At 42.1% G+C, this 23,747-nt stretch overlaps 2 protein-coding genes across 2 annotated transcripts; both read left to right on the plus strand.

The window, feature by feature from the left end:
• Positions 1–11,524: 11,524 nt before the first annotated feature.
• On the plus strand, positions 11,525–12,466 carry LOC123830979 (olfactory receptor 2A25-like). The gene has a single exon (XM_045857600.1). The coding sequence runs from the start codon at positions 11,534–11,536 to the stop codon at positions 12,464–12,466; it is 933 nt and encodes a 310-aa protein (XP_045713556.1). The 5' UTR covers positions 11,525–11,533.
• Positions 12,467–21,652: 9,186 nt separating this feature from the next.
• On the plus strand, positions 21,653–22,585 carry LOC123830980 (olfactory receptor 2A25-like). Its single transcript, XM_045857601.1, has one exon. It carries the CDS (start codon positions 21,653–21,655, stop codon positions 22,583–22,585), a length of 933 nt encoding a protein of 310 aa, XP_045713557.1.
• The last annotated feature ends 1,162 nt before the right edge of the window (positions 22,586–23,747 follow it).

Consider the following 23,747-nt stretch of genomic DNA (forward strand, 5'->3'; position numbering starts at 1 on the left):
TGTAATTAACAAAACGAATAGGCAAGCAAAATGTAATCAAAGACATTGAAGTTGAGAACATGCTCACAATGACCAGAGGGAAGAGGGGAGGGGACAATGGGAGAAAAGGGTGAAGGGTTTACAGGAACAATGATAAAGGATGCGGGGACAATAACAAGGGGAGTGGAAACAGGGGAAGGAGGTGAGGAGGGCTGGGGTGGCGGGGAGGGGTGAGGGGAAAACAGAAAACTGTACTGGAATAACAATAAAAAATGTTTTAAAAAGAAGAGAAATGTTTAGAGGAATTCATGTTCACTTTCCTAATCAGTTGCAAAATAGTTCTTTAGTCATGAGGAGGGGATCACTCAAAGGTGTCAGTATGGTGTTTCGGGGGCCACAGTAGATGCTGTCATGCAGGTTAGGCCATTCACGTATTGCTGCACTGTGCATGTTGGCCCATGTTAGTGTAAGCAGGTGTGCCTTAAAAACACAGAGAAGTCAGCGCCAGCGCCAGCAGCAGAGCAGCTCTGTGAGACCACCTGGGGATGTGCTCACAGTGGAGAACAGGAAAGAGACCTTTCTGAGACAGAAGACTGCTGGCCCAGTCACCTTTCAGTCATCCTTATTAAGTCTCCAGTTTCTAACTGGATGTCTCCTCTGAATGAAGTATTTTAACAACTTAGTTTCTTTCCCAAAGTGTTTTAAGAGTTTAATGAAAAAAAAAAAAAAAGACCAAGCATGATCAGAACACAAATTTAAGTATCTTTGTAAGAATTCTCAGACACATTAAAAATAATCTCCCACATTATCAGGGCAAATATAAAGTAAATGTTAGAATAAAAAGAAGATACAATTGGTTAATAAAATTATATAGGTTTCAGCTCTGGCAGATGTAGCTAAGTGGATTGTGTGCCAGCCTGCGAACCAAAGGGTCACCAGTTCAATTCCCAGTCAGGGCACATGCCTGGGTTGCAGCCCACGTCCCGTGTAGCAGTTGCAAGATCGGGAACCACGCAATGATATTTCTCTCCCTTTCTTTCTCCCTCCCTTCCCCTCTGTCTAAAAATAAAAAAATAAAATCTTCAAAAAATAACATTTGATAGGTTTCAGGTGTACAATTCTACAATATGTCATCTGTACAATGTAACGTGTGCTCACCACGCCAGTGCAAGTCTCCTGCCATCACCACTTATCTTTCCTTCACCCTCTTGTACCTCCCTCACTCCTCCCCCGCTCTGGTAATCACCATACTGTTGTCGGTGGCTATGGCTTTCATCTATTTATTTAATTTTGCTAAACCCTTCAACTTTTTCACCCAGCCCCCTAACCCCCTCTCCTCTGACACCTGTCAGTGTGTTCTCTATCTGTGAGTCTTGTTTCTATTTTATGGTAAAGCTTTGAGAAAATTGGCAATACCACACAGTGCTTATCTTGCCCAGGACAATTTGATACATAAGAGCAGAGATGAACACCCCAAGTTAGTTTTGATCCAGTAATTCCCATTTAAAGAATTTATCCAAAGAAATGATTATGTGAGCAAAGATTTCTCCCTGTAGTGTTTGTTTGTAGTAGGTAAATATTGAAAAAATACAAGATTTCCAGTACTTCCCATTGGGACTGGCCTATGAGACCAGGCCTTCCCTCATGCAGGGCGGGGAACTAGAGTACAGGTGCCTTCATAAAACTGGGTCCCCCCTGTAGCACCGTGAGGGGTACAGCAGTAATAATAATTTCTTGCTGCTGAGTGGGAACTATGGAGGTTGGAGGTCAATGAGCAGTATCTGGGAAGTGTTGTAAAAACAACTGTCAATCCAAAAGTTTATATACAGAAAAATATGCTTCCAAAATTAAGATGAAATGAACATCTTTTCAAACAGAAGCACAAGTCAAAAAAAGCACAAGGAAACAAAGCAAACCAACCAAACCTAAGTCTTCATTGCCAGCAGGGCTGCATGCAAAAGACACACAAGGATGTATCTTTTTCCAGCTAAAACAACAATTGCTGTTGGTGATAAATATTTTTTCTGACTTTTAGGAATATTTACTTTATCATTGGTTTTCAGAAATGTCAGTATAATATTCCAGGATCATGGTGTTGCATGTAACTGTATCCTACTTGTGATTTGCTGCCATTTCTGGGCTCATGGGAGCATATCCTTCATCACAGTTGGGACATTCTCACAAATAACATCTTCAGTATTATCTGTTTCCCCATTGAATTGTTCTTTCTCTTGACTATATGTTAGAACACTTTTTAGCACTTTCAAAGATGTCTTTCTGACTCAACTCCAGTTTTTCATTTTATGCCTGTATTGGATACTTTTCTATTAATTTTCATTGGAGTTCATTGGTCCTGCTGTCTGTTGGGCGTAGCCCTGTGTTGTACTTGATGTTTTCTTAATTGGAGTCATTATATATTGCCATTTCAGAATGAATAGTTGTTTTCTTGCAGATTGTAATACTTCATTGAAATATTTTATTTTTCATTCTTTATATCTTGGTTTCCCTTTTTGACATAAATTACAGTTATTTAAAGACTATTTCACTTGTCCCAGTTTGCCCCCGTTGCTCCCACAGTCAGTCCCCACCCTGGTGTCCATGTCCATGAGTCATTTATACCTGTTCCTTGACATTTTTCCTCCTTCCCTCCTTATCACCCTCCCACTTCCCCTCTTGTCACTGTCAGTCTATTCCTTGTTTCCATGCCTCTGGTTCTGTTTGCTTGTGTGTTTGTTTTGTTCATTAGGTTCCCCTTGTAGGTGAGATCTTATGGTAGCTGCCTGTCACTGCCTGGCTTATTTCACTTAGCATAATACTCTCCAGTTCCATCCATGCTGAAATGAAATGTAGGAGTTTGTTCTTTCTGTTGCATAGTATTCTGTTGTGTAAATGATGCACAGTTGTTTGATCCACTCGTTTACTGCTGGACAGTAGACTGTTTCCAGCACTTGGCTATTGCAAATAATGGTGCTATGAACATTGGGGTGCATGGGTTCTTTTGAACTGGTGTTTCATGCTTCTTAGGGCATAATCCCAGCAGTGGAATCACTGGATCAAAAGACAGTTCCATTTTTAATTTTTTGAATAAATTCTATACTGTTTTCCACAGGAGCTGCATAAGTTTGCATTCTCACCAACAGTGCACTAGGGTTTCATTATTAGCACATCCTCACCAGCAGTTGCTATTTGTTGATTTGTTAATGATGGCCATTCTGAATGGTGTGAGGTGGTATCTTCCTGTGGTTTTAATTTGCATCTCTCTGCTAGTGATGTTGAGCATCCCTTCATATGTCTATAGGCCTGTAGGCCCTCTGTTTGTTCTTGGAGAAGTGTCTGTTTATGTCCTTTGCCCCTGATTTAATTGGATTGTTTGCCTTCCTGGTGGTGAGTCTTGTAAGTTCTTTATATGTTTTAGAGATCAAAACCTTGTCTCAGGTATCACTGGAAAATAGGTTTTCCCATATGGTTGGTTTGCTTTTCATTTTGATGATGTTTTCTTTAGCTATGCAGAAGCTTTTTAATTTGATGTAGTCCCATTTGTTTACTCTTTCCGTTATTTCCCTTGGCTGGAAGGATATATCAGCAAAAATATTGCTGCATGGATATGTGAAATTTTACTACCTACATGTTCCTCTAGGACTTTTATGGTGTCACAGCTTGTATTTTCAGTGTTTGGTCCATTTTGAGTTAATTCTGGTGTATGTTTTACATTAGTGGTCTAATTCATGTTTTTCCATGTAACATTCCAGTTCTCCCAAAACTATTTACTGAAGACCCTATTTTTCCTCCATTTTATGTTCCTGCCCTCTTTGTCAAATATTGTTGATCATAGAGACATGGGTTTATTTGTGGGCTCTCTCTTCTGATTCATTGATCTATGTATCTGTTCTTATGCCAATGCCAGACTGTTTTGATTACAGTGGCCTTGTAATATAGTTTGATATCAGGTATTGTGTTCCCTCCTACTTTATTCTTCTTTCTCAAGATTGCTGAGACTATTTGGGGTTGTTTTTTGTTTCCATATATATTTTTGAAATGTTTGTTCTAAATCTGTGAAATATGTCATTGGTATGTTAATAGAGATTGCATTGGATCTATGGCTTCCTTTAGGTAGTGTGACATTTTAATGGTGTAAATTCTTCCAATCCATGAATACCATATATACTTCTATTTTTTGTATGCTCCTTAATTTCTTTCTTCAGTGTTGTCTAGTTTTTGAGTATAGGCCCTTTACCTCCTTGGTTCAGTTTATTCCTAGGTACTTTGTTTTCCTTGCTGCTATAGTAAAGGGGATTTTTTTTTTGCTAGTTTGTTTCTGATATTTCATTGTTGGTGGACAAAAATTATTTCAATCTGAATATTGATTTGCATCCCACTATTTTGAAAATTCACATAATAGGTCAAGTAGTTTTTGGTGGATCCTATAGTATTTTCTATGTCCACTATCATGTCATCTGCAAACAATGACAGTTTTACTTCCTCCTTTCCAAGTTGGATACCCTTTATTTCTTTTTGTTGTCTGATCCCTATGTCTTGAACTTCCAATACTATGTTGAATAAAAGTGGTGAAAGTGGACACCTTTGTCTTGTTGTGGATCTTAGGAAGAAAGCTTTTAGATTTTGCCCATTGAGTATGGTGTGAGCTTTAGGTTTCTCGTATGCGGCCTTTATTATGCTGAGGAATGCTTCCTCTATTCCCACTTTGCTGGGTGTTTTTATCATTCATGAGTACTGTACTCTATCAAATGCTTTTTCAGCATCTGTTGATATGATCATGTGATTTTATCTTTCATTTTGTTTATGTTGAAGTCTTTATTTGTTTTTTTTTTATTGCCTGTGTTATATGCGAACTCATGCTATTGCCTATTATGTTATGCTCGTCCAAAAATATTTGAGGTTTTGTGCATCTCCCCTGAACAAGCACTTTCTCTGGGACCTCATCACTCCCAGTGACTTAATATACTTTCTATGTTTGATTTCTGAGGCTCAGAGGCTATGCTTTTGTGGTGGGGCTGAGAGAGTACAGACAAGAAACCAAGATGTTAGGTGGGGGCAGAGTGAGGTGGAAGAAGGCCGAGATGATCAATAGTAGTTTAAATTTTCTCTTTATAGGATTTTATGTTGAATGTGCATCTTTTTATCTATCCTGCCCTTTCTCCCCAAGCACGTTTTCACAGTAAACATTTGTAGCTCATCGCCTTCAACCTGCTTGGGTGTTTCTTGTCCTGTGCGAGGATTTTCTGACCCATGCTTTAGATTTCTTTTTTGTCCAGGTGATTTGACAGTTTATGAATAATACTTATCTTTTAAAAAAGGCATCTCATATATTGGTTTTGGGAATTGATTCGTTTCTATTCCCGAGTCTTGCTTTAACGAGGCTAAGTCAGTTGTGGTTCTGGTTTTCACTGTTTAGATCCATTTTGGAAATTTAGTTGAAGGACTGCCTCTGTTCTCCAAACCACCATGGAACACTGCATGAGACTGAATACATAAATGTCCATTTACATAAAATTGGAAATGCAGCAGCATAAAGAGCAAGGAAGTGTGCTGACTGTTGCTGCAGAAGTATCTACGCTGGAAGATAAATTACCACCTGATGGTTGAGTGGTGAACCTGGAGTCAGAGCCACAGGGGCTAATCAGAGGTCCTCCTGACAAGGGCTCTGGATTACTGGTCACTGTGGCCAACCATCTAGACTGAACACATCCAGGTGACAAACACCCATGGGCCACTGGTCAGCTTCTCCTGAAATTTTATTTTCGTGGGGCCCCTGTGCTTGGTGCTGGTGTCCTCCATGTGCATCCCTTTGCCCTCCTGAGGATCCAGTCTGGGGAGGGCTGCAAGAAGGCCTTCTCCTCCTGCTCCTCCCTCTGTGTGATAAGACTCTGTTTTGGCAGCACCACAATCATGCCTAAGCACCAACCCCACCCCCCCCAAAAAAAAGATAACACCATCCCAAGGAGAAGCAGGAGGTCCTTTTCCTGTTCACACCTTTTTCAACCCCAAGGTGAACCTGCTGATCTACAGCCTGAGGAATGCAGAAGTCAAGGGTGCCCTGGGGAGAGCACTGTGGGAGGAGAGTCATTTGTAATTGCGGTGACGTTTGAATCCCCAGCCCAAGTGCTCAGCTACCACCTGAATCCAGAGAAGCTCACTGCTGCTCCCTTCTGCTGTGGTCCTTCATGATGGGACATCAGGCCTCTACCTCTGAAGGAAGCTCTCCCTGGTTTAAACTCACTGATTTTTTTCTAATCGGATACAATTTTTTCTTTTATTGTTCATTGAATTGAATATCTATAATCTTAAAAATTGTATTAATTCCTACTGTGGGTCCTAGAGGTTGAATACAGTCTATCCCCATCTGTACCCTAACTGTGTAAACCCAGTAACCCCATGTGTCGTAGAATGTGGGAAGGAAGAAAAGTCTGCGGTGGACAGAAGTGGTCCTGCAAACCCGAAGGGCCACTGGTCTGTTCTCTCAGGTTGTACTTGCCACTTAAAGACCATCTCAGTGAGGTTTAGTTGCATGATGCAGAGATATTTCATATGAAAATTACAGACTCCTATTGTGGACTGAATGAGCAGGCTGAGTGAAGGAACAGAATTAACACAGGGCGTGTAGGGGGAAGGGGAGAAGGAGAAACCTGCAGACAGTGTGGGAGCCGTGCTCACTGTTCACAACCTTGGGGGCAAGCTGCTGAGCCAGTAGCTGGCAAAGGGCGGAGCTGGGCATTGGGTCTCAGAGAAACAATTTGGGCTGTGTGTGGTCCCCAGGAACTTTTGAGTGTTGAGCTGTGAATGATGTAGATGTACAGACTGTTTCCATGTTCTCCAGTGTCTTTCACCAGCACTTTCACCCTGGTTAGTCCAGGTCTGTGTCATTTCCCTCATGAGAAGGCATATCCTGACACAGGACATTTTACCAGACACTGGAGGTGACTAGTAGAGTGTGGCTGGCTCTCCTACCTTGGTGGCAGATTGACTTTTACTGATTCCTTCTACTTTTCATACACAGTGGTCGGGGATGGGTCCCACAGACTTTACGTGGCCTCTGAGGGTGTTACCGTAAACTGTACCTTCTAACCCGCTTTGAGGTGAGGGTGGGCACTTGCTTCCAGAGTCTTTCTCCATCTCACACTGAGAGTGCACAGGGGACTTGATCAGAAGGGTAAGTGTGTGCCCTTCACTTGGGGAGTAGTGATTACTCAGTGCAACTCTCTTTTTTCCCACTAAAATTATCTGTAATGTGAAAGTTGTAAACTCATATTTAACTAAAAGATAAATTGATCAATTATACTACTTTGACTCAATGAGGTGTTTATACAGTCATTAAAATGATGACAGTATAGATTTTACAGATACATGGAAAGAGTTATTATAAGATTTAAAGGGAAAATGTGAACCAATAATTACAAATGTTATGTAATTGCAGTTATGCTACACATATACAGTAAATAGTGAAATCTATGACATAGTAGTATAGTATTGGTTGTAGAGTGGTAGAATGATGACTGTTTATGACTTTTAAAAATTATCTTTCATGCTGTAGAAAGAGATGTCAGATGACTGTGTTTACACCTGATATAATCTAACCAGTACTAGCCTGTTCACCAACTATACTTAAATTAAGATATACATGAAAATTTTAAAGATGGAAATAAATTAAGTGACTGAAGTTCATAAGATGTAAAAAAATCTCTTACATTTTTCTCTACCTGCATTTTAAATACTATAGCATAAAAGATCATTTTAAAAAGCCACCCAACTCGTACTTACCTGCTGTGGGCAGCAGAGCTCACTGAATATGAAGATCAGATGGGCTCTTACCATAACAGCTAACGTGTTTGTCAGTCCCTCACCCAGTGCTGTGCGCTACACATCAATAGCACTTAAAGTGCTATCTCTCATCCACTCATCTTAACCATTCCATGCAGAATGTCCCATTATCAGTCTGTGTTATGCATGCACGTACCAGAAAGTAGCAACTGTCTGACTTTTACTGAGTCGCTGTCACTGCCCAGCCCTCCTTCCCTCTGGTCGTCAACCCTTATCGAGCAGCACAGGTTCTCCTCTGCCCCTGTGCACTGTCAGTGTGACGCAGACTGGACCTTAGAGGGAGGGCCTGGGGCTCACAGGGCTGCCTGTGACTAGCTAGCACGTTCCCTTCAAGGTAAGGAATCAGCAAACCTCTCTGTGCATCACATCTGAACCTCGTCTTCCAGTTAGTGTTTTTAAGCAATTCTTGTGTCTGTCTTGTATGAACTCTCAGTCTGAGTGATGTGGAGGTTGTTCTTTATTGATAGACTGGAGACCCCAGCATCTGGTATCCAGCTAACAATTTTTCTTAATGCAATTGGGACATCTGGACTATTGATTTGTATTTTTAATCCTCATGAAAAGACATGCTAATTGAGTTTTTAGAGGGAGGGGAGGGGTGGGATAGAGGCAGGGAAACATAAATGTGAAAAACACCCATTGGTTGACTCCTGTATGTGTGCTGACAGGGACCACTTCTTCAACCTAAGTACACTATGCGCCCTCACCAGGAACCTAGCTCAGGACTTGTTGATTTATGGGATGACACTATAACCTACTGAGCCATGCCAATCAGTGCGGATTTTTTATTTTACTGGATTCCAATTGCTTGTGTTGTGTAGGGAGGGAGCTCTAAAGCAGACTGGGAGCCTGGAGCAGGGAAAAGGACTTTCCTCCTTCCTGTCTGCCCACTGCTCTTGTCAGCCTTGTCCCAACAGCTCTTGGCAGTGGCAGCAGAGGCCCCCTGCCCATCCTTAGGTACTCAGCATCCCAGAGCCAGCCTTGTCATTCCCTGCTGGTGCCACAGTGGAGCTGGGACACCCCTTCTCCTCACAAGGTCAAGTCTGAAACCCGACTCCTCTGACCTTTTGAATTCTAATCACCCAGCCTCTGCTCTGTGCTGTGCTACCTACCCTAGGGATGGCAGCTTCACTCAGTTCTGCTTGTTCACCTGAGAGCTCTGTGTTTACTGTTGTAGTTCCCCAGTGTCCTTGTAACCATTGTGTGGTATGAAAGTCTGTCTACTATCGTACCACCAGCATGGTTTCTGTTCACTGTGGGTTCCTGTCTGATTCAAAGAAAAAATACAGAGGATACATGTTGTGGTCAGGTGTGAGAGAAAATTCAGCCAAGACTAGAACATGGGAAAACCCCTGGGCCCCAGCTGCCCTGTGTACCACCTACTCTATTTGGAGGGTTAGTAGGTGGGAAACTGAGTTCTTGAGCCATAGTGAATGCAAGGTGTGGTCATTGTGAAGGAGTCCCAGAAGTCATTCTAGAGCTTCTAAGTGGATAAGCATGCACCCCACAGTGAGTGAAGGGATCAGCAGCACCACCGTCTTGCCACAAGAGTCCCTGTGGAGAACAGCAGAGATGAGTCCCTGTGGGGCCCCTTTCCCTGGACGGGAGCTGATGGCAGTGTGCCAGGTGGGTCCTTCTCCCTCCCTACACCAAACACTCAGCAGTATATTGAGGGGTGGTGGAGCTGAGCAGGGAATAAATCATCTCATCTTGTTCAGTTACCTTTTGTCCTAAGAAATCCTTATGAGAAGGCAGTTTCCACACTAACTCACAGATAATTTTGTCTTTATTAGTGTTTTTGCTTAATGCAAGCCACATTCAGCTGGTATTCTGGTGTTTAGCTGTAAGTCTGTGGTAAGTTTCTTATGTTGTCCAGTCTTGTTGTCCAGTGTTTGTTCACTATTCCATTTCAGACAGGCTGTGAGGAAAAATCACAGTGCAGAAGGGAATTGTCATTGTCTGTCAGTGCCAGGTGGTGCTATTTGTAGACGTAGCTAAGAGGGTCATTTAAGTCACCAGGGCATTGAGAAACGCCTAGTATGGATCATTTACTTTGATACATTTAGTGTAAAATTCCTTCTTATAAAATTCCTTACTCACTCATATAAAGCTTGGTCGTAAAAAACAACCAGTTTTCTTCCCAAAGGTGATTCCAACTGTTATGACGTTATTTCTTGCACGAGGATAAAATCATCTCCCAGTGTTTCTGCTGTGAACTCTGATTCTTCCTTTGAAGCAGGGTGAAACCTTCACACTGCTGCTTATCAAACCTGGCTAACATTAACTTATGAGGAAATTTGAATGGAGAATTAATATGGGATGGCAATTATGAATTCTTGTGAGATTCTTATTTTAGTGAAATTCAGATGGGTGCTGGACTGAAGAAGGACATGGAGTCAGAGAGGCAAGGAAACAGAAGCAGGGGTTTAATTGTTACAAGTCAAACCTTGGAATTCCCTCCCTGGGACAAGTCCTTTTGTAAAGATTGATAAACCCCAGAACGTAAAGATTCATGATGAATAATATTTTCATGTTAGAGTTAAGCTGTAAATTATGTTAAAGGTTCTAAGGATATGGGTATCTAGTTAGAGCTTTAGCTCTAGGCTTGAATATTGTTCATTAGTTTTACATCCCAGGCCATGACCCATCAGGAAATCATCCAACCAGCATTTTACTAGTGAAGGAGAGTAGAAAATAATATAGGAAAATAGCAACTAGTGTTCCACATAAGAAGGGCTCAAATGCATGTGGGTGCATATGTGTGTGTATGTAACTATATACATAACATATATGTTCTCCACATACACGCAGGCAAGAATATGAATGTTCCTATGGGGTTAAGAATATCATAAGGATTATATTCACATAATATGCACCTATATGCATGTGATATTCGCATGCAATACATTTATATTGCAGTAAAGATTCAATTGCATGTGTGTGCTTATATGTGTGTATATAACTATATAAATAACATATACTTTATCCACACATACAGGCATAGAGTAAGAATATCCATACAGGTATAAGTGTGTGATCAGTAATATCCAATCATGAAACAGCATGATCAGAGTAGAATATCCATGGATTCAAAAGTCAAAAGACAAAGTTCTCTCCCCTAAATGCAGCTCAAGTTGTGGCAGTCTGCCTGCCATGCTCTCAACATAATTCAAGATGATGCTGCCAATAAAAATTACCAGGCTAACACATAAGACATCTAATGGAGGCATGAATCTGTGAGATCCCTGATAGGAGGATCTCCCACAGGCTCCTGGTCCTCCTTCCCACCCTCACATGTGGGTGCAGACTCAGGCCCACAGCCCCCTCCCCACAGTGGTTCTGTGTGTGCATTGCAGGTTGGAACTCTCCCAGGCCAGCCTCAGAAGCAGTGCTGCTGACTGCGGAAAGTGTCCACTGTGAGGGAGGCAGTAGTTGTGTTAACATGTTAGGAACTGTGGTGGAAGCTTGGAAATAAAGGTCAGAGTTACTGAACAGTGTAATACAACACTAGCATTTAATTTATCAGGGTGAAAAAAATTTCTGTGTCATTTTTAGTGCATAGATAGTCCTCACTTAGTAATAGACAAACCGGACATAAGTGTCATTGAAGATGTTTTCTGAGGAAAGACACAATGATATGCACATGTCTCCCATTCAAAACGAGTCCCTCCGGCATTTAGACATGGTGGAGTATGTCCCTTGTCTCTTTCCCAGGAAAATGGGGGGCAACCAGACCTCTGTCACAGAGTTCCTCCTAGTGGGGTTCCCGCTCAGCCCAAGGATGAAGGTGCTCCTGTTTGGGCTCTTCTCCCTGTGGTTCGCCTGCACGTTGCTGGGCAACGGGGTCATCCTGGGGCTCATCTCACTGGACTCCCGACTGCACACCCCCATGTACTTCTTCCTCTCCCAGCTGGCCACTGTCGACATAGCCTATGCCTGCAACACAGTGCCCCAGATGCTGGTCAACCTCCTGAGCCCAGCCCAGCCCATCTCCTTTGCTGGCTGCCTGACACAGACCTTTCTCTTCTTGATCTTTGCTCACACTGAATGTTTTCTCCTGGTGGTGATGTCCTACGATCGGTACGTAGCTGTCTGTCTCCCGCTTCGGTATTCTACCATCATGAGCTGGAGAGTCTGCATCACCCTGGCAGTGACATCCTGGACTTCAGGAGTCCTCCTGGCCCTAGTACATATGGTGTTACTCTTACCATTGCCCTTCTGTGGGCCCCAGCAAGTGAACCACTTTTTCTGTGAAATTCTAGCTGTTCTGAAACTTGCCTGTGCAGATACCCGCCTGAATGAGGTTATTGTTTTGGCTGGGGTAGTGTTCATGGCAGTGGGACCATTGTCCCTAATTGTCGTCTCCTACAGTCACATTCTGCGGACGGCCATGAAGATCCAGTCAGCAGAGGGACGCCAGAAAGCTTTCTCCACCTGCTCCTCCCACCTCTGTGTGGTGGGGCTCTTTTATGGCACAGCCATGATCATGTATGTTGGATCCCAACATGGGGACCCCCAGGAGCAGAAGAAATACCTCCTCCTGTTTCACAGCCTTTTCAATCCCATGCTGAATCCCCTGATCTACAGCCTGAGGAACAGAGAAGTTAAGGCTGCTCTGAGAAGGAGGCTGCAAAAGGAGAGACCTTCGTGAGAGCCTCAGAGATAGAAAGTAACTGAGCTTACAGGGACCCGAGAAGTCACCTCACCTGATACTCAGGATACATAGACAAGCTCTAGGCCTAGGGCATCCTTTACATATTCTTGAACGTTTCCTGTGACTACCTCCCAAGATACCCATTCTGGTCCCTCCTTCTGAGGATGCTGCACAAGGAAATGAGCCCCTCTTCTGGCTCTCTGCGTGGTGTGCACATTTTTAATATGTTCATGAGGGATATTCCGAATAGAGGAAATAAATTTATACATTCTGTAATCAGGACTTGTAGACCAAATTTCATTGTAGAAAACAAGGTATTGGCAGAATATTTAAAATAAAGGAATTGAGACTGATTACATAGCAATTATTAAAGTATTTTAAATTTCGCAACTGTCATCTTCAAAAACTGGTCTATATTTAAAGTATTTGGTTGTTTTCCTGCACATGTCTATGCCAGTGATGTGTTCTGAGGCATCAGCAAGTTCAGTTAGGAAGAGCATGGGCCAGGACTACAAGGGAAAGAGGATGAAGGGTGTCACTCTGATGGAACTAACAGCAAGGAGAGAACCCTGAAGGATGTCTGGCTGAAACCCACAGACACATCGGCATTGTCTCTGCCGCTGTGTTTCTCTGCTTTTGGAGTGTAGGTGGAGATTCGGGATGGTGGAGATGGGAGAAGAAAGTAGAATGGACGTAGCTGAGAGTCCTTGGAGGAATTACACATTTTCTCTCATTCGTTCGGTCACTTGTCTCCTATGGGGAAATGACCAAATCTTAGAACATTCTCATGAATAAGGACACACCGTATAATTGCTGTGATGACAGTTTGACCAATAATATGAGGCTATAAATTATTAGTAATAGTATGTTCTTTAAAGTAAGAGACATTAGGTGAGTTAAATAACCACTTTAGTCAAACATGAAACTCCAACAGTATTATGAAACAACAGAACACTGTTTAAGAGGTAGTGGGAAAACATGTATAAAGTTTTTCAAAACTTTCCTCAAATTACATGCTAAATTAAACCTGAATACTTAAAATGGGACAAAAGGAAATATTTACTTTTAAAATACTGTTTTTGTGTGTGTGTGTGAAGAGTTTTTAAAGAGGAAAAATATGGATTTCTTTCTTACAAAGCATTCATTTTGTAAGTTCTGCTATATAGATAGACATTATGATGAAAAAAAAAGGTTAAAATCAATGATTTTGAATTTAGGTAAAGTTGGGAATTTTACCAAGTTCTGTCAGTTGCTAGATGTGCAAACTTATACATTATGCTTAAATTGTTTGGAATTTTCATTTATTATGTGTAAAATAAGTTCATTAACTCATTTAGAGGTTTGTAGAGAGGAAATACTGTGCACAAAATGTTTAGCAAAATCCATGAATTTTAATAGGAGATAAATAAATTGTAATTATTAACATCATAGCGTAGATACACTTATCATTTTTAAATATCAAAGACTATGACCTAAAATAAGAGAATGTAAAATGAAATTTGCTCTTATACTGGAGAAAAGCAGTAATGTTACACAGTGTAGCCCCTTACGTGATGCAAAATGCCAAGATTTCAACTAATGTGTGAGGTAAATGAGGCATAGAGTCTTTCCTAGCAATCTCTGTTCTCTAAAGAAATACTATTTAAACGTACATGGATAAATACAATTCAGAAATGCAAAAATTTGTGTCTGTATGTGTCTATACCCAAAATGTGCATTCTTTGTTACTTTCCTTTTTTCAGTCAATACCGTTTGTGAGATTCATTAGGTTGCTACAGGTAGCTCTATTTCATTAATTTAAGTATTTCATAGCATTACATACTAAAAATCTATCACAATTTATGTATGACACTTCGGGTAGTTCATATCTGGTTGTCTCCGATTCTGGCTGTAACACAGAATTAGTCCATGGATGTTATTACGCACCTGCTTTGGGGGCCATATGCAATCATTGCTGTTGAAGACGTCCTCAGGGAGATTCTGGGTCATGAATGTCCTGGGCTTGGATCTACTTTGGCTTGAACATCCAATAGGCTGTTGGTGCCATGATTATTACCTTTTACTCAGCATTTCCCCCGTTCCTCACACTGAGCTGGACATTGGTGAGGCAGTGATGAGTAAATACAGCTGACCTTGAACAACAATGGACTGGAACTATATGGATTCACTTTTATGCAAATTTTTTGAACAAATACTGTAAATGTATTTTGTCCTCCCCATGATTTTCTTAACATTTGTCTATTACTTACTTTATTGTATGAGTACCGTGTATAGTACATATAAGAAATATGAAAGGGACCCCCAAATCCTCAAAATTTATATATAAAAAATTGTGTATTTATTGTTATATTTTTAAATGTCGTCACCTTCAATGTACTCTCTATTTGATGCAGTACACTTATGGGAACATTTTTGCCAGTGCTCAAAATTTTGAAGTCATGGATTTTGATTCCTTTTTGTTCTTCTGCCTCTTTGGTTTCATTTCTTCTACATCAGCAAAATGTTTCCCTTTCAGGACCTTTTCATCCAGGGAAGAAATAAACACCTGGGGCAAGATTGGGTGAATGTGGAGGGTGGGTCAAAAACAGCTGAACACTCAGTATGGTGTGGCAGGTGCATTCATAAATCACCCATCATGCAATGGGCAAATGTGTTGAAATAGTCTCCAGAAAATCTCATAGTAGTTGAATGCAGTCTCTCACAACCATGTCAGCCAGTAGCCTGATACACATGAGTTCCTAGAACAGTCACCTAGTGGGGGAAGCCTGTAGTACAATGGGTCCACCCTCCAGAATATATTCTAGGTTTGTTTGTTTTTTTATCCTCGTAAGCATTATTTGACTATGTTATGAATGAGCCTTTGGGTCAACATTAGGCTATTAGTAATTAAGTTTTTAGGAAGTCACATATTTTTGAATGCACGGGGAATCAATTCCCCTAGCCCCTGCATATAGGTGGTTCTCCCAACCCCTTCATTATACAGTGGTCATCTGTGTATAAAATTTCTACCTACATATAGGTGGGTTTAGAGTCTAATAAAGGAAATTGGTATTACTCTAATGTATCTATACATAAATATGTTACCATGTCACAAGTCTACTTTTTTTTAGTTCTGAAGAGTTGAACTAGGAATAAGCAACTTACTAATTCTATATCATGACCTTATAGTCTTAATTAGCAGTGCTGGAGGTTTGGGATTGGGGAAAAGGAAGCTCTGTATGTGTGTCAGGACTACGTGAATTTGTAGACATTTCTGTTGAAGCTCTCTCAGTCTTGCTTGCCTGGTTTAAAGAGCCTCTTTCCCATGGCATGCCGTCCAGGTCCATGTGTCTGTCTCTCTGTGGACATGAGTTCCTTGGTGAGGGCAGCTGTGAGCTGCTGAGATCTGGCCTCTTGGGAAGTGTCCCTGGTCCTGTCTTGTCTCTGACCCTGGAGCACGGGGCTGTGGGAAGTTGGTTGTCTTGTATATTGACTCAGTGTCAGTTAGCCATCCTTGGAGTGTCACCCCCACCTTAATTACACCTTCCCTGGTGCTGTGAGCCTCTGGGAAATTCGGCTTGGCTTTTCCTTTGGATTTCAGGCCTCATTGGACCACCCTGACACCCTCAGGTACCAGGCTATTTCCCTGGCATCATGGCGATTCCCTGTGCAAGTGGTCACCCTACTTCTCCAATATTTGCACCCACTGCCACCACTGGGGACATGCAGAATCATCTGAATTCCTTCCAGAAATATGGAGGCAAAAAGGAGCCAGGAGAGCTGCCTCAGGCCTGTCTGTCTAGACAACTTAGTTCTGCAGCACTTTTCTCTCCTTGCTCCCCGGGCCGTGACGTCTTATGCACTTGACCCGCACGTTGGTCTCCACCCAGAGGCACTAATGGGAGATGTGGGGAAGTACTCATATGCTTTTCAGGGTCATTCTTGTGAGACCTAACAAACCTACCTCTGTCCTTTCAGACCACAGCGGGGAAGCCAGCGTGTACATGCATGTGACCACCTACCTTTCTTACCTGTCTTCCTTTTCCTTTATACTTCATTGGGACCAGAGAAGCAGAATTTTTACCCTTTCATGTTGGCAAAGTATGACATAATATCCCAGTCCAGATTCTCCCAAAATAAAACCCTATATAGAAGCTCATGTACCAACATTTATTATAAATGAGGGAAAGGGAGTGACAATAGAGTAGGGAAAGCAAGTTCAAGGGTGACTCACTGAGGCTGCTCACTGTGTGATGTTAGAGCCAGCAAACTGTTCTACCCCATGGGAATTCCTTATGACAGATCTTAAGCAGCATGTACCTTAAAGCAGCTACTACCAGGGAGAGTAAATACAGTGAAGAACTTAAGCCCTGGCTGGTGTGGCTGAGTTCTGAGTCATCCCCAAAGGGAAAGGTCAGTGGTTCAATTCCCAGTCAGGTCAGGTGCCTGGGGTGTAGGTTCTGTCCCTGGTTGGTGTGTGTACAAGAGGTAACTATGGTAATCAGTGTTTCTCTCTCACATTGATGTTACTCTCTCACATTGATGTTTCTCGCCCACTCTTCCTCCCTTTGTTCCCCTCTCAAAGTAGATATGAAGAACTTAGTAGCTTACTTGTTCCTTTCATTGGTAATGGTGTGTCTCACTCCACGGGTGTCAGTTATCCCACAGGACAATTGTATGTACACTGTGGCCACCAAGTAATCCAGGGATACTTTCCCCAGGGGAAAAAGGAAACCTTGGGTCAGGAGGCAAGAGGAGTGTGAAGTGACGTGAGTGAGGAGGCGAAGGCAGAGCCCAAGAGGCCGGAGGAGGTGAGGGAGAGGCGTCTGCCCTAAGGGGTAGGTCCCGGAGAACTAGGCCTTGATGCTTTCATGAAACATGGTGATGTAGAGATCTTTCCTGAGACAAAGCCTGAGCCTCATGACTTGTATGGGGGGTTGGACAGGAAACCTCCATGTTGGCCGTGAGAAGCAGACCTAGAGTGACTGAGGGAGTCTGCTGCAAGCTGGTCAGTGTTTTTGATAGAACGTGCTTGAGTATTTAAATATGAAATTGAAATGATTCAGTATAAACTTTGTTGGTTAATTTATCAACTTTAGAACTTTTTAGAGCAATTCATGTTCATTTTTCAAATCAGTTGCAAAACAGTTCTCTAGTCATGAGGGCATCCCTCAAAGTTCTGAATATGGTGATGGGGGAGCACAGTTCTCATAGTTATTCAACTTAGGTCATTCATTTATTGCTGCACTGTGCATGTTGGTCCATGTTAGTGTAAGCAGGTGTGCCTTACAAAACACAGAGAGGTCAGCGCCAGCGCCAGCAGCAGAGCAGCTCTGTGAGACCACCTGGGGATGTGCTCACAGTGGTGAACAGGAAAGAGACCTTTCTGAGACAGAAGACTGCTGGCCCAGTCACCTTTCAGTAATCCATATTAATTCTCCCATTTCTAACTGGATGTCTCCTCTGAATGAAGTATTTTAACAACTTAGTTTCTTTCCCAAAGTGTTTTAAGAGTTTAAAGAAAAAGGAAGACCAAGCATAATCAGAACACAGCATTTAAGTATCTTTTTAAGCATTCTCAGAACACTTAAAAAATAATTTTCCAAATTATCAGGAAAAATATAATAGTAAACATTAGAATAAAAAGAAGATATAATTATCTGTAAGTAAAGTTGATAAATTTAAATTTTATTATCTAAAAAATTTTTTCATTTAGTTTATCGTGATGACCTTGGTTAATAAAATTATATAAGTTTTAGCCCTGGCTGATGTGGCTAAGTGGATTGAGTGCTGGCCTGAGAAACAAAGGGTGGGCAGTTCGATTCCCAGTTACAGCACATGCCCGGGTTGTGGGCCAGGTCCCCAGTAGGGGATATGTGAGAGGCAACTGCACATTGATGTTTCTCTCCACCCCTTCCCTTCTGATTAAAAATAAACAAATAAAATCTTTTAAAAATAAATAAAATTATACATGTTTCAGGTGTACAATTCTATAATACAGCTCTTGGCAGTGGCGGCAGAGGCCCCCTGCCCAGCCTTAGTTACTCGGCGTCACAGAGGCAGTGTCGTCATTCCCTGCTGCAGCCACAGTGCCGCTGGGGCACCCCTTCTCCTCACAGTGTCAAGTCTGAACCTTGACTCTTCTGCTCTTCTGGATTCTAATCACCCAACCTCTGCTCTGTGCCCTCTAATCCTAGGGATGGCAGCTTCACACAGTTCTGCTTGTTCATCTGAGAGCTCTGTGTTTACTCTTGTAGTTCCCCAGTGTCCTTGTAACCTTTGTGTGGTGTGAAAGTCTCTCTACTATCGTACCACACCAGCATTGTTTGTTCTCCCTGTTGGGTTCCCATCTGATTCAAGGAGAAATATTAGAGGATACATGTTGTGATCAGGTGTGAGAGAAAACTCAGCCAAGACTGAGGATGGGAAAACCTATGGGCCCAGCTGCCCCGTGTCCCACCTACTCTATTTGGAGGGTTAGTGGGTGGGCAAACTGTGTTCTCCAGCCATAGTGAGTGCAAGGTGTGGTCATTGTGATGTGTGAAGGAGTCCCAGAAGTCATTCTAGAGCTTGTAAGTGGATGAACATGGGCCCCACAGTGAGTGACGGAATCATCATAGCCACCATCTTGCCACAAATGTCCCTGCAGAGAACACCAGAGATGAGTCCCTGTGGAACCCCTTTCCCCTGGACGGGAGCTGATGGCAGTGTGCCTGGCGGGTCCTTCTCCCTCCCTACACCAGTGAGAAGTATATTGAGAGGTGGTGGAGTAGAGCAGAGAATAAATCACCTCTTCTTATTTGGTTACCTTTTGTCCTAAGAGATCCTTATGAGAAGGCAATTTCAACACTAACTCACAGATACTTTTCTCTTAGTGTGTTTTTGCTCAACCCAAGTGACATTCAGCTGGTCTTCTCCTGTTTAGATGTAAGTCTGTGGTAAATTTCTTATATTGTCCAGTCTTTGTTCACTACTCAATTTCAGACAGGCTGTGATGAAGAATCACAGTGCAGAATGGAACTGTTATGGTGTGTTAGTGCTGGGTGCTGCTATTTATAGACTTAGCTAATAGGGTCATTTAACTCACCATCTTGTTTAGAGACACCTAGTGTGGATCATTTACTTTGATACATTTAGTGTAAAATTCCTTGTTTAAATGATAAGATACATTAGGTGTTTGAGAGATTTGCTTGAAAGTGTTTCCATTGTCCTATGAAATTCAGTCATGTTTCCATGAAATAATGGACAAAACTGACCACCATAGGAGTTTGTTACAGTGGAGTGTCCTAAAGGTTTTATTTTTTAAAGTGAACGTGTACTTAGTGAGTTATTTGAATATGAGAATTATCATTTTTGAGTCTTTTTAACAGACTTGTCACTCCAAGCAGGTTTCATATACCAGCAGGTAGGGATTGTCTTGTATGTCCTCAGCCAAGACATGTAGACGAACACTGAACATGTTTAGTAAACATCTGTGGGTTTTTGTTTTGTGTTTTAGCTATATGCAGCAGATAGGAGGAAGATGAGATGACAGTGACTGGTCCTTCTGCTTTAGTTTATTGTGTCCTTCACCATAGGACATTTTAGACATAGCACTGCTGTCTTCGTTCACCCCGTGTGGCAACAAAGTAGAAATGAAAAAAGCTAACACTTTTCTATATATTTAGGGCCAATGTGTGCTTTAGTTGGAAGAGACCTGAGGATTTTTCTTGCTTACCTTTTCCCATAACATGGGAATCCAAATATCTGAGTTAAAGCATTCACTGACATAAAGCTCAGTCCTACTTAAACAACCAGTTTCCTTCTCAAAGGTGATTCCAACTGTTACAGCTTTATTTCTTGCACGAGGATAAAATCACCTCCCAGTGTTTCTGCTGTGAACTCTGATTCTTCCTTTGAAGCAGGGTGAAGCCTTCACACTTTTGCTTACCAAACCTTGCAAATATTAACTTATGAGGAAATTTGAATGAAGAATTGATGTAGGACTGCAATTAGGGTTTTTTTTTTTATCAGCTTATTACTTTAAAGAAATTCAGATGGATGCTGGACTGAAGAAGGACATGGAGTCCGAGAGACAAGGAAACAGAAGCAGGGGTTTAATTGTTACAAGTGAAACCTGGAAATTCCCACCCTGGGACAAGTCCTTTTGTAAAGATTGATAAACCAAATAAAGTAAACATTCATGATGAATAATGTTATCATGTTAGACTTAAAGTATAAAATGTGTTAAAGGTACTAAGGATATGAGTATATAGTTACAGGTTTAGCTCTAGTTTTGGATATTGATCAGTAGTTTTACATCCCAGGCCTCGACACATTAAGAAATCATCCAACCAGCATTTTACTAGTGAAGTAGAGTAGAAAATAATACAGAAAAAGGCAAGTACCGTGCAAAAGTGCACATACTAGTAGTTCAAGTGCATATGTGTGCATGATGTGTGTATGGAACCATACACATACCATATACTTTATCCACCCATACAGGTATAGAGCCTGAATGCTCATATAGGGATAAGTGTGTGATGAGTAATATCCAATCATGAAACAGCATGATCAGAGTAGAATGTCTGTGGGTACAAAAGTCTAAAGACAAAGTTCTCTCCCTTAAATCCAGCTAAAGTTGTGGCAGTCTGCCTGCCATGTTCTCAACTGAACTCAAGATGATGCTGCCAGTAAAAATTACAAGGCTAACACATAAGGCATCTAATGAAGACACAAATCTGTGAGATCCCCTCATAGGAGGATCTCCCACAGGCTCCTGGTCCTCATTCCCACCCTCACGTGTGGGAGCAGACCCAGGCCCACAGCCCCCTCCCCACGGTGGCTGTGTGTGCACTGCGGGTTGGGACTCTCCCAGGCCAGCCTCCGAAGCAGTGCTGCTGACTGAGGAAAGTGTTCATTGTTACGGAGGCAGTAGTTGTGTTAACGTGTTAGGAACTGTGGTGGACGTTTGGAAAGAAAGGTAAGATTTACTGAACAGTGTAATAGAACACTGGCATTTAATTTATAACGTTAAAAAAATTCCTTTTGTGTCATTTGCATTGCATAGTAACTGTGCACTTAGTAACTGATGATCAGGACAGAAGTGTCACTGAATTTGTTTTCTGAGGGAAGAAACGATGACATACAGAGGTTTACCATGTTAAACATGTCCCTTGGGCATTCAGAATTGATGAGCTCCCTCCCTGGTTCTTTCCCAGGAAAATGGGGGACAACCAGACTTCTGTCACAGAGTTCCTCCTAGTGGGATTCCCACTCAGCCCAAGGATGAAAGTGCTCCTGTTTGGGCTCTTCTCCGTGTTCTATGCCTTCACCCTGCTGGGCAACGGGGTCATCCTGGGGCTCATCTCACTGGACTCCAAACTGCACACCCCCATGTACTTCTTCCTCTCCCAGCTGGCCACTGTCGACATAGCCTATGCCTGCAACACAGTGCCCCAGATGCTGGTCAACCTCCTGAGCCCAGCCCAGCCCATCTCCTTTGCTGGCTGCCTGACACAGACCTTTCTCTTCTTGACTTTTGGTCACACCGAATGTCTTCTCCTGATGGTGATGTCCTACGATCGGTATGTGGCCATCTGCCTGCCCCTTCAGTATTCTACCATCATGAACTGGAGAGTTCGTGTCACTCTGGCAGTGGCCCCGTGGACTTTAGGAGTCCTCCTAGCCCTAGTAGATATGGTGTTACTCTTACTCTTACCCTTCTGTGGTCCCCAGAAAGTGAACCACTTTTTCTGTGAAATTCTAGCTGTTCTCAAACTCACCTGTGCAGATACACACGTTACCAAGGTTGTGGTTTTGTCTGTGGCAGCGTTGGTGCTGGTGGGACCATTATCCGCAATTGTGGTCTCCTATGCTCACATTGTGTGGGCGGTCCTGAGGATCCAGTCAGCAGAGGGGCGCCAGAAAGCTTTCTCCACCTGCTCCTCCCACCTCTGCGTGGTGGGACTCTTTTATGGCACAGCCATGATCATGTATGTTGGACCCCAACATGGGGACCCCCAGGAGCAGAAGAAATACCTCCTCCTGTTTCACAGCCTTTTCAATCCCATGCTGAATCCCCTGATCTACAGTCTGAGGAACAGAGAAGTCAAGGCTGCTCTGAGAAGGAGGCTGGGAAAGGGGAGACCTTCGTGAGAGCCTCACAGATAGAAAGTAACTGAGCTGACAGGGACCTGAGAAGTCACCTCACCTGTGACTTACACAGGATACATAGAGATATTCTAGTCCCAGGGCATCCTTTACGTGTTCTTGAACTTTTCCTATTACTGCCTCCAGAGAAAGCCCATTCTGTTCCCTCCCCCCGAGGATGCTGCACAAGGAAATGAGCCCCTCTTCCAGCTCTCTGCTTGGTACGTGCATTTCAAATATTGTTATGTGGAATATTCTGAATAAGATGAAATAAATTTATGTATTCCCTTATCAGGATTTGTAGATAAAATATTATTGAATAAACCAAGGTATTGGAAGACTATTTAAAATGTAAAAGTTGAGACTGATTACATAGTAATTGAAATATTTAAATTTAACAACTGTCATCTTAAAAAATTGGTCTACATTTAAAATATTTGGTTGTTTTCCTACGTATGTCTATGACAGTGATGCTTTCTGAGGCATCAAGAACTTAAATTAGGAAGAACATGAGCCAGGGCTTCAAGGGAAAGAGGATGAAGGGTGTCACTCTGATGGAACTCACAGCAAGAAGAGAACCCTGAAGGATGTCAGGCTGAAACTCACAGACACATTGGACCTTTCTCTGCCACTGTGTTTCTCTGCTATTGGAGTGTAGGTGGAGATCCAGGATGCTGGAGGTGAGAGGAAGAAGGCAGAATGGATGTAGCTGGGAGTCCTTGACAGAATTAACATTTTCTCTCATTGGTTCAGTCACTTGTCTCCTGTGGGTAATGACCAAAACTTAGAACATTCTCGAAAATAAGGGCAGACTGTGTAATTGCTGTGATTATGGTTTGACCAATGATGAGACTATAAATTATCAGTAATAATTTGCTGTTTAAAGTAAGAGATATGACGTGAGTTAAATAACCATATAAGTCAAACATGAAATCCAACACTATTATGAAATGATAGAACACAGTTTAAGAGGTAGTGGGAAATGATATATAAAGAGATTTTTTTCAAAACTTTCCTCAAATGATATACGAAATTCAACCAGAAGACTTAAAATGGGACAAAGGGAAATATTTAATTTTAAAATAATATTTGTGTGTGTGTGAAGAGATTTTTAAAACAGATTTTATTTATTTATTTATTTATTTTAGAGAGGGAAGGGAGGGAGATA

The sequence above is a fragment of the Phyllostomus hastatus genome, unplaced genomic scaffold, assembly GCF_019186645.2.
Source record: "Phyllostomus hastatus isolate PE091 unplaced genomic scaffold, TTU_PhHast_1.1 phas_scaffold_142, whole genome shotgun sequence".
In the NCBI taxonomy this organism is placed as follows: Eukaryota; Metazoa; Chordata; class Mammalia; order Chiroptera; family Phyllostomidae; genus Phyllostomus; species Phyllostomus hastatus.

Excerpts from the sequence above, each read along its gene's own strand:
- LOC123830979 (XM_045857600.1), top strand. The coding sequence starts at position 11,534 with ATGGGGGGCAACCAGACCTCTGTCACAGAGTTCCTCCTAGTGGGGTTC.
- LOC123830980 (XM_045857601.1), top strand. The coding sequence starts at position 21,653 with ATGGGGGACAACCAGACTTCTGTCACAGAGTTCCTCCTAGTGGGATTC.